General features: G+C 33.8%; 1 protein-coding gene across 1 annotated transcript; it reads left to right on the top strand.

Annotated features, from left to right (window-relative positions):
- Window positions 1-7,263: 7,263 nt before the first annotated feature.
- Window positions 7,264-10,124, top strand: LOC117100416. The gene is made up of 3 exons (XM_033240093.1): window positions 7,264-8,043; window positions 9,157-9,223; window positions 10,057-10,124. The coding sequence occupies exons 1-3, from the start codon at window positions 7,264-7,266 to the stop codon at window positions 10,122-10,124; spliced, it is 915 nt and encodes a 304-aa protein (XP_033095984.1).
- The last annotated feature ends 1,333 nt before the right edge of the window (window positions 10,125-11,457 follow it).

Here is an 11,457-nt window from a genome sequence, read left to right as displayed (position 1 = left end):
TTTAAATATTATTATAATAATTATCATAATGAGTGAAAGTATTAGGAAAATTTCGGAACGGGACTAAACGTTAGGATTTTCACCCCATGGCCTATTGTAAAACACTGAAATCAGGCACCAGGATGCCAAAAGAATGACGTAATCTTATATTCCGTATTTGGATAAATGGGCGGACCGAAATAAACAATTTCAACCAATCAAATGTTTATATTTTTGGAGCCACGAAACTGAGTCACTCGCGTCGACTAGTTAGGCATGACTAAATTTAAATAGTCCTCCCTAATGAAACGGGCCTAAAATATTTAGAATAGACCCTAGTAAGACTAATTTTGGCAATGGCAAAAACAATTAAGCTTAGATTAGATGGCATACCATACAAATACAACAAAACTTTAACTTTCCAGGAAGATGGCTCAGGCCTCGTCTGGATGGAGTCAGGGGTAGTAGGCCTAGCCTAGACTAGTAGTAGTAGAGGCTTGGCGTATTTTTAAGTTCTTACTTACAGAGGCCTACCTTTTCAACAATATTCTACCCTAAAGGCCTAAATCTGTAGCAGCTAGCGGTGAGCAAGGTTCCTAGTATAGCCTACGGTTATCAGTCCATGTCGTTCTCAGCAGGCCAGAACTATTATACTGACTGTTTTAATTCATGTAGGTAGCCAAAAGGGAGTTGGAGCTTGTTCTAGTCGAGACATCCGCATCTTCAATTTTGAAAATTGACGAAGATTGATTAATATGCATGAGGTTAACCAATCACGTGATTTTAAAAATCAGTCACGCATACGATATCCCACATCAAATTTGATGTGGGAAATTGCACGCATGAATCGTTTGCCCAGGCCCTAATTCGAAAAAAAAAAGAAATCGAGTATGGGACGCCAATTATATTAGGTATGGCGCGCACTAAGTGCAATAAAGAGTGAGTAACCTAAAATTAGGGCCTGGAACCCAGGCTAGGTTGATGTTAATGTTGTGGGTGGACTGTTTCTGTAAAGCTGATATGGTATAATTGTCACTTACATTAAAATTACGAAAATAAAAAAGAAATCATCATCTATCTATCCGGATCTGAGTTGTGTACGGTTGGTGAATGTGGTACCGATTGCGTATTAATTCTAATTACTGTAATTTGCATTGTAAATTATGTCTAAATAAATCTAGGCTGGCTAGATTATAGTAGGCTTGGCATCTCGTCTTAGCCTATGCCTAACGCTGTCTAAATCTGTCTTGGTGGTAGATAGAAGTAGAGGTTTAATGGCAACGTAATGAGACATTAAACCTGCGTACGTCTACTACTAGGGCCGCCTGGAGTACTACCTACTCACTACTCTAGGCTAGGCAGGCCTAAGTCGTAGGCTATCCAGTAGCTACGTTTATGTAGCTGATTGTAACGTCTCATCATTCATATTATAGCCATTTGGGTCGTAATACTGTATAGCCTAGGGAGAGGGCTACCGATCTTGTGATAGCCTAGCCTAGCTGGCTACTGTAGGCATACCTTCTCAGCTCCTTGGTTTGTTTGATAATATAACCATAATAAACAATAAATAATATAGCTTAAATACTGTAGGCTAGTTCTAGAATAACAATATTATTAAGTGTATTTTAATGACTAAGATGCACTTTGTTGCTTAAGCCAGATCTAGCCTATCTATGGATTTTGGGAAATTGGTAAATAATTAACAGAATATTATTTGGAACAAATAATTGCATTGTTGTTTTCAAACCCTATGCATGATAATTTGTTTTCTCAACCCATCAATTTGCCTTTTCATTTACAATTTTATCTTAGGTACTAGTGTAGTTTCAAACTTGCAGCCAGCCTTTATTTTGTGATTTTGGGAAGAGTATTTAGCAGGCCTATGCTGAACTTACATTCTTTATTGCAATGTTTACCTGCCCACTTTGTGACTATTCAACTTACTCAATCAAGACCTATTCTAAGCATTATAAAGTACATAGAAATGTACATAATTTCCATTTTCCATGTGGTGTTCCAAACTGTTTACAAACATTTTCTACCTACTCAGTATTCAACAGTCATGTTAGTCGAAAACATCACCAGTACCGAGTGGAGCATTCTCCTCAGGTTAGGCCTATATCTTTAGATATAATAGGCCTACCTGTAAAATGTCAAGTTGGTGTTTGTGAGCAGTACTGCAGTGATATGTCTTCATTAATCAAACATATGAAAAACCACATTGATTCTGGCATTCAAATAAATTGCCCTTATCATTCATGCACAAAATCATTTAAAAATAAATCATCTTTCAAATCTCATATGTCACGATACCATAGGAATCACTCACTAAAAATTATTCCAGAGTACCAGGAAATCAGAAATGACATGATGTCAGGAGAAGAGGAAACACACACACATGATGGCATTTATGCTATTGTTGTTGACTCAGAGTTTTCAGATATCAATAATAGTAGCAAACATGACTCGGACATCATTATGTCAGAGGAAGATTTTACTCGTAACTTAGCACTTTTCTGCTTGAAACTGCAGGCAGAACATTTGATTCCAGAAAGTACTGTTCAATGTATAGTTGAGGAACTTGGAAACATACAAACAATAGCTAGTGAAGCTTACATGTTTAAACTTAGAAACATATTGCAAGATGAAGGTCTACAGGAAAATAGTATTCTTAATATAACCAATCACATGGAATGTACAAGTGAATGGAATGCTGCATTGAAAAAAGGTTCTGGATCTTTAAGGTCTGTTTACATGAGAAAAAAGTATTATCAGTCCCAAATGATTTATGTAATGCCTGAATTTGTATGCTTAGAAAGAAATCATCTTCAAGGAGCTGTTTGCTGCCACTATGTATCTCTTAAAGAAACACTTGTCATGCTTTTGAGAGACAAATCTGTTCAGGCCCATATTAAAGACTTGCATGAATATACTAATACTGGTATTTTGTGAGACTTCACTGATGGAAGTGCATTCAGGAATAATGAATTTTTTCAAGTGCACAGGAAGTCATTACAACTCATACTATTCCAAGATGCATTTGAAATTGTAAATCCTCTGGGCTCTAGCAAGAAGTATAAGATGTTGGGAGTTTACATGTCTCTTGGAAATATCCCACCACAATTTCGGTCCTCCATTAACAACATTCAGCTTGTTCTCTTATGTAGAGAAAAAGACTTAAAAATATTTGGGCAGGACAAGATTTTTGAAAGGTTGATTAAAGACTTGAAAGACTTAGAACAAGTTGGAATAGAGACACCTATTGGTCTGCTTAAAGGTTGTGTTGTTTCAATTACAGGTGATAATTTAGGGTCACATTGCATAGGAGGCTTCACAGAAAACTTCAGCACTACACTATATTTTTGTCGGTATTGCGATATTACTCATCATGAATTTAATACAGGTAATGCATTTGCTTCTGGTGAGGAGCGTAGTCGAGAGAGCTACTGTACAACAATGCAATCAGATATCTTGAAGAGAACCCTGGTGTTGATTTATACACAGGAATTAAGTTTGACTCTGTGTTCAATTCATTACATTATTTTCATGTATGCCCATATGGTCTTCCCCCTTGTTTGGGACATGATTTGTTTGAGGGTGTAGTCAACTTTGACTTGGCTCTGTACTTGAAATATTTCATCAAAACTAAACATTGGTTCACTTACAACATTTTGAACAGAAGGATACAGAAATTCAAATATAATTCTACAGATTTAAGAAATAAGCCTGCTGAAGTTAATATAAAAGGCAAAGTGCTTGGTGGTCATGCAGTACAGAATTGGTGCTTACTGCGACTGTTGCCATTTTTTATAGGTGATAAAATACAAGACACAGATGATCGGTGCTGGCAGATATGCTTGCTGCTGAGGGATATTGTTGAATATGTCTGTGCTCCTTCTATTTCCAGAGAGCAAATTTGTTATCTAAAGGTAATTGTGGATGAGTACCTTGAGTGTAGAAAAAGTGTCTTCCCAGAACAAAAGCTTAAACCGAAGCATCACTTTTTGTCCCATTATGCAACGTTGATATTGAAGTTTGGACCTCTGATCAGGCTGTGGACAATGCGTTTTGAAAGTAAGCATCAGTATTTCAAAAGGTGTGCGTACAACTGTCATAACTTCAAAAATGTCACGAAGACACTGTCCGAACGACACCAGCTCCTTCAGGCTTACTTCAGTGGTGGATCTGTATTGCCAGTTGAAATTGAAGTTAAGGGGGAAATATCCTTGTACCCTGGTGTGTATGCACAACAAATTTCAAGAGCAGTTCAAGACCTTGGACTAAATGCTGACAATTCAGTTGTTAGCCAAGAAATCAATCGGTATGGAACAGTCTATAAGAAAGGACTGTATGTACCAATTAGTGTCTCTGATGATAATGTTTACACATTTGGTTGCATCATGATGATTGTTGTCAGGGAGTGCAAATTTGTCTATTTTGTTGTCAGGCACTATCAAACTGCATATTTGGCAGATATGGGCGTGTATAGCCTTTTAAATGAGCAGGAGCTTGATTCATACATGGTTTCATGCATTGCAATTTCCGATCTGCTTGATTGGTTTCCTCTTTCAGCGTACTCTCTTAATGGTCAATTAGTGATCTCAATGAAGCACAAATTCTGCAAGAAGTAGCTTGCATGTATTGGAATGTGTCTCTTAATTTTTTTTTTTCATATTCTGTTTTAGATTTTATGAATTTAATGCAAAGTGTTTAATTATCAAAACGCAAATGATGCAATATTTTTGACTTGCGTTATAAATTCAAAATGAACAAGTTAATATCCAATTTTATTTTTATGATAACATCCTCCTTGGTGGAGAACTAGTTAGTAAAAAATAAATATGCACTATGCAAATGTTCTGGTACCACATTCATCTATTCTTACCCATGTGAAATTTGTGATAGTGAAAGACAAATTATTTTTTATTTTAATATTTGACCTATAGAACCTTGAAATAAATATGAGTGATGGGGATACCATAGACTTGCAGATTCTTAAAGAATACATCTTGGAAGTTTTGACACATGCATCAGATGATGTATTAGATGATATTCTCGAGAAACTTCTGGAACTAGGTGTAGAGAAACCTTCCGATTTTCAATATGTTGATGAGAATGATCTACAATGCCTTTGTCTAAAGAAGATACAAGTTCGGAAACTTTTGAAAAGCTACAAGGAAGGTAAGTTTATTAACATCTCCTTGCCAGCATTATAGTTTTTATATTTAAAGTGCAAAACATTTCCTTACTAATGTGTACATTGCTTGAATATAAAAAAAATGTTTAATTCATGTCAGTTAAAGGAACCTTATGGTCCCTGTTCCTAACAGAGGGCCCACAGGCCACATTTGTATTTTACTTTCCTGAACACTATGATTGTTTTTAAAAAAAAAAAAGGTGGAAAATGTAATATCCTTATTTTATTTATATTTTTTGAAATTTAATAAAAAAAAAAAAAAAACCTTTGCAATAAAAAAAAATTGTAGGCAGGTGTACCTTATGGCTCCTGTTCCATGAGGTACATGCAGGCCAACTTAATTAGTCCACGAAGTAAATGAAAAGTTCATTTGAATAAATAAATTAAAAAATGAACAATTATAATCTAAAGCATAAATGATCATTTTCAGACTTTAATGTTCTTTTAATAATATATTATTCATAATGAAGATAATTTCTTAGTCTTCCCAGCCTAAGGCATGAAATTTAGAAAATTTATATCATTTTAAGTATGAAAATGCAATTTCTGGGTATCTAGATGTCCAATACAGTTAAACTTGCCTAAGTCAACTGTGCCTAAGTCGAATAATTTTTAAGTCAATATTATTTTACATACCAAATTGTTGTTTTCCATTAATTAACAATCTGTGTGTCAAATTTTATCTAAGTCGAACACTATTTCAATGGCATTTTGGATTTGATTTGGGCAAGTTCAACTGTATTTTCCAAATTTGCACACACCTGAGCACCAACTAAGTTCAGGCTAAAGTGATTCTCAACTCTTCCTGCTGCTTAGTTTTAATTTACCCAGATCAGTAATTAAAGTTACTTAATAAAGTAATGTGACATTTCCAGGCATACAGGTAGAGATGCCAAATTTGAAATTTATTTCCCACCGAAGTAATGACCATGGCGGGGCTGAGGTGTTTTTTTTTCTTCTTGCATTTGATTCACTTTGGTATTCAATCCTGAAAGTTAATTGCCTCCCACCCAAACAAAATAGGAAACAGGGCCTTATAGTGCCAACAAGCTTTCCTGTTACCTCACTTTTACCAGTGAGCATAGTCAAAAACAGACCACTGCAAAAGTAATGCATGCTGTTCATGACAAACAGTACATTATATACCCTGAGTGATTGACTTAAAAAATGGAGGATATTGAGACTGGAACAAAACAAAATTAAATGAAGTGGAGAAAAGTTATCTTCATATCTTTTAAAATAATTGATAAAACCCATGATTGTATTCTTTATCTGAAGTCATAAGTTTATTTTGGTGTCTAACTACATGTTCTTTTAGACCAAAGAATTTATTATGGTGTAAAAAATAAATTTTGGGGGTTTATGGGTTTTGAGAAAACATACAGTATTACAGTACTGGTACAATTTGGAAGGTCTGGTGTGAAAGTACAGGTCTCATTATAAAGTATTTTCTTTGAACACCATGATTGGTTTTTTTAATGTTGAAAGTGTACCATCTTTATTTTTTTTTTTTTTTTTTTAAATATGAAAAAGAAAACATTGCATTCAAAATAACAATTCTTGTTAGCAGGGAAGAGTGGTTAATTGAATAGTATAAATAAAATAAAACCAAATTACTATGCACTAGCAAAAATGTATTTCAAAGGCTAGTCATTGTATTATGTTGTATGTCACCATGTAAATAAACACCAAAATTAAGTAAATTCTTTAAAAAAAATTACCATCGCATTGATTTAAATAATTTTAAAAACTGGTTTTTAAAATTATTTAAATCAATGCGATGGTAATTTCCCCCCTCACTTTGTACCATCTCATTTTTATTATTTCCCAAAATATTCCCAGATTTGCGACTTTATTTTTGAAAATATATTAATTTTATTCCCATATCATGCACAGGGAAACCAAGTGCCAAACTGATAATGAGTGGATCGTCTTCGACATCACCTTGCTCAAGTAGTATGACAGATTTGTCTCCTGACAGATTCAACTGGAGTTCGTCTTATACAATACCATGGGCAAAAATGCCACAAAGTCTTCAAGATAGTATAAAAAAAATGGAGAGACCTCTCCCGGCAGTAAGACGAGAAATGATTAGGGTTTTAGCTGATGATATTTCCAAAACATCAGGTAGACCCACGCGTAGTCAACTTGCTGATGTTGCTTCAAAAATAGTATCGGAATACCCTAAAAGTTTCCAAGACAATCTGGATGATGCCATAGTTGGTACTGGCTATAATTCTATTTTAACACAACTAGAACACAGATTTCAGAACATTAACAGGACTGTCAAACCTACAAAGAGGCCCAACAGTCCAAACAGTCTTGATTCTAATAAGTCAAAAAAACGTAAGAGAGGAGCTTCTACTTCATCCTATGGCTCAATTGCAAAGGAGTACCAACCTGAATTGCCAGAAGAAGAAGATGAGTCAACTCAGGATTTAAAGAAAGAAGCTCTGAAGGATATCTATTCAAGTAGAGTTTGGAATTTAGATGATTTAAAGGGTTATCTTGATGAAACATACCCAACAGTGAGGCTTCTGATAAATGAGGGCTCTCAGTCTATTACAACACTGAAGAAGGAGTGGCCATTTCTTTTTGAGAAAGTTGGAATGCTTCATCATTTTGAAAGACTAGTTGGAATTGAAGTGCAAGAAACACTTACAGCAGCCTTGGTTTCCAAACTTCCAAGAATAATGCAGTTCATGAATGCCAAACAGACTACCAGCAAACCACTCAGGAAAATCCTGAAAGAAATTGAGGCAGCCAAACGTGAAGACGATACCAATAACCCTGATATTATTGGGCTTTTGTTATTATTGGCAACATTTTTTGGGGAGGACACCAGAGATTTCATCCATGTTGAAGAGGTATTCTTTTATGACTATATCTTGTACTGTATTTATTATTCACAAATGAACAAAAATTACTTAGCAATTAGATAAATTTCCACCCATCACATCGGTGCATTAACATGACTGCATGTTGGCTGATTATTCAGTTTTTATTGATATGGGCAAGGCTGAACAATCAGCCAAACCTGTTAAGGTAAACTATGATATTATTGCTTAAGTAAACTTTTAAAATATTGCTACAGTACAGTACAAAGCAGAATGATTTTTTAATACGATAGTTATTTCTCCCTGTTGATTTACTTTTGCGGTGACTTGCCTACCTGTCTTTTGATAGTGTAGCGTACAGTATGTTGTATCGTCCGATACATGTAGTTTTTAGTTATTACATCCATAATATTTGCTTGGATTTTGTGGGTTACTTTGTGTTTGTGTTTGGAAGGGTCTGAGAGTTTATAATCCCCTATTTTATATATTACATTTATATTTTATTATTTTATATTTTACATAGTATATATATAAACATCCATCTAGTAGTTCCATTTCTTTGTAGAGCAGTGAAATTAACTTTTGTACACCTGTACATTGACAAGCAAATGAGGCATGTCGTGGCAAAATGGTTAAGTTGTCGCACAGGCCAGTATTGAGTAAATGAGCTATAAAATATGGGAGCTCAAAAAATTGCCTAAAAATCCAAAATTTTTTTTCACTAAAGATCAACAGTTTAATGTCTTATTAATCATGTCCCAAAGTATTAGTTCTGGAAGTGATCAACAAATTGTTTATTTAATGTTATTTAGATAGTTAATTCTATTAAACAATGTATGCACAAATAACTTTGGAAGGCAATTACTCCGTGGAGAAAATAAAATATTTATTTTCTCCATGATTACTCAAAGTCATGTTTATCTTGACTCTAAGAGTGTCGTATTTTCACTTTCCAATAACTTAGGCTTGAAAAGTCCAATTTCAATGAATGACCCCTTATTGTAAAGATAACATACTCAGGTATATGAAAATACCAATAACTTGAATTTCAAATTTTGCTACAACTTAGCCATTTTTCACAACATGCCTCAAATGAGCTCATGTACTTTGAATATGGATCTAATTACATCATGTTTCATTTAGGAGACAAGCCTAGAAGCTGACATTGATAAGGATACTCTCCCAGTCACCCCTTGTATAATAGCGCTTGGTAAGTGATATAATTATTATATACAATGTTAAGTGTTTGCATTACACCATGCAGTATCTCAACATTCACAAATAATTTTTTTTTTTTATTTGGCAGGAAAATATTGAGATATTCCCATCAACACAGTGATTCTTCTCAGGACCATTTACATTGTACTGCAAGCATTTAACATTGTTATTTCACCATGTAAACCTACATGCAATAATATACAAATAAAATAATTAAATATTACACACATAATTAGATTTGCATAAAACTATAAATTGATTGATTTTTTTTTTTTATTTGGCAGGAAAAGATATAGATATTCCCATCAACACAGTGATTCTTCTCAGGACCATCTACATTGTACTGCAAGCATTTAACATTGTTATTTCACCATGTAAACCTACATGCAATAATATACAAATAAAATAATTAAATATTACACACATAATTAGATTTGCATAAAACTATAAAATTGATTGATTGATTTTATTTATTTATTTATTCATTTGGCATTGAGTTTGCATCACAATATTTAGGTATTTTGAGCAGCATTCTACTGTCATACAGTAACATGCATTAGGAGCCTACTGTTTATTGATTTCTCAATACATTTACTCAAGCATGTTGCAAAATAAATATTGATGCACACTAAAACACATTATGTTTAACTTAAAATATTTGGTTAACTTTTTCAAATACCTTGACTGTTCAAAGTTAAACGACGGAACATATTTGGAAAATTATGCAAATCGTACTGTGTTATTAAGTACCCATTATACTTCAGGATACTGTGGTTGTATTACCAGAAATTGTAGCTAGAAAGGTTAGTTTCTTCTTAATACCAGGTACATCAGCAGTGACATCTAAATGCTTCATGCTCGTCATCGACAGGGAGATACTAAGTAAATTGTAATATTTCTTCACCATTGGAGGCACTGTGCATCCTGTTTGCATCATTTTTTGTGTTTAACATTGAGTATGCAAAGACGGCAGTGACAACTTTAGAGTTTTTGCAACGGTAAGTATTGCATAATAATACAATTTGTGTTTTCAGGATCATATTGATCTTTTTACTCTAATGTAATGATGTAGTTACATGTGAAGAAAATGTTATCCTATTAAAGTTACTTTTGATTCCATGATGACAAATTTACAAAGTAAACCTAAACCATTTAGAACAAACATGAAAAATGATATCCCTTCAAAAAATGTATAATTTTAACCATAAGTATGCTGAGCTTGTTAAAATTTAAGTGTACCTTGTTAAAGATAAAGCTTATGTAGTATTGGCAATCAGAAAGGGAAAAGGGGGAAAACTAAACATAGTATTATTGGCCTATTACATAACCTGCTGGAATTTGTGTATAAACCACCTGCTAATTTAGCCTTTTCTGATATATGGCTTATTTTGGGTATTTTCTGAATATAATCCAGCACCTAATTTTTGGCTAATTGTAAAAAGCCCTGCGTGGGCTTATACTACTGTAGGTCAAAAAGGATGCATGCATAAATGTTCATGCCTGCTTATAATTTGTCATTTCAGCTGTCTGGTTCGAATCAATCCAGCCAAAATGAAAACTTGGAGAGGTAGTGCCAAAGTTCTTTCTCTAATAAACAGCTTAAAGGACTTTGAATCTGACTGGAGCTAGTGGAGTTTTTGATGCGGTGTATATCAAAATTAGGTGTTTCTTTTTATGATGGAGTATTGGTAATTCTGGGGCAAATACATGTCCTTGGGGTATTTGTTTTTCAAGAGCAGTGTTCATAAAGAAAATGGTGTTCTAAATGGCGTGTTTATTCAAAAACATATATGGTAAGCCATTTTGTTGGTCATTGGTTTTAGAGTTTCTAGAGTTCCGTTCATGAAGTATTAGATTAGAAAAAGAATTATTTCTTGAAAAGTGAATAGACGACGATATCATAAAAAACATACTGACAACCAACTTTTACTTCTGGTGCATAGAGATAACTGTCATGGACTGTCTTGTATGTGATCTACCATATTTATGCAATTGCCTCATGTGAGTTTATCTTATTAATTTTGTCTTGCCAAACTAAGATAGGGCCTATTTTAAGTTGAATCCATTTGCATAAACATGTGGAATATTCTTTTCAAGTGTTTTTTTCATCTGACATTTTAATTTATATGTGTTTATTCAGGTGAATCATTGACTTTATTGAGTTTGTAAGCTAAAAATCTTTAAACTCAATAAATAGATGTCATGCCCCAAAGCGTTTTTTTTTTT

Source organism: Anneissia japonica, unplaced genomic scaffold (assembly GCF_011630105.1).
Source record: "Anneissia japonica isolate Jap-2015-1 unplaced genomic scaffold, ASM1163010v1 scaffold287660_len20906_cov119, whole genome shotgun sequence".
Lineage (NCBI taxonomy): Eukaryota > Metazoa > Echinodermata > Crinoidea > Comatulida > Comatulidae > Anneissia > Anneissia japonica.
The sequence above is the reverse complement of the archived record's forward strand: the minus strand, read 5'-3'. Positions and strand labels throughout refer to the sequence as shown.

What these genes read in the sequence shown, in the direction of transcription:
- LOC117100416 (XM_033240093.1), top strand. Translation starts at nt 7,264, where the DNA reads ATGATTAGGGTTTTAGCTGATGATATTTCCAAAACATCAGGTAGACCC. An exon ending in ATTTCATCCATGTTGAAGAG is followed by an intron (nt 8,044 to 9,156) that starts GTATTCTTTTAT and finishes TGTTTCATTTAG; the next exon opens with GAGACAAGCCTAGAAGCTGA. An exon ending in CCCTTGTATAATAGCGCTTG is followed by an intron (nt 9,224 to 10,056) that starts GTAAGTGATATA and finishes TCTTAATACCAG; the next exon opens with GTACATCAGCAGTGACATCT.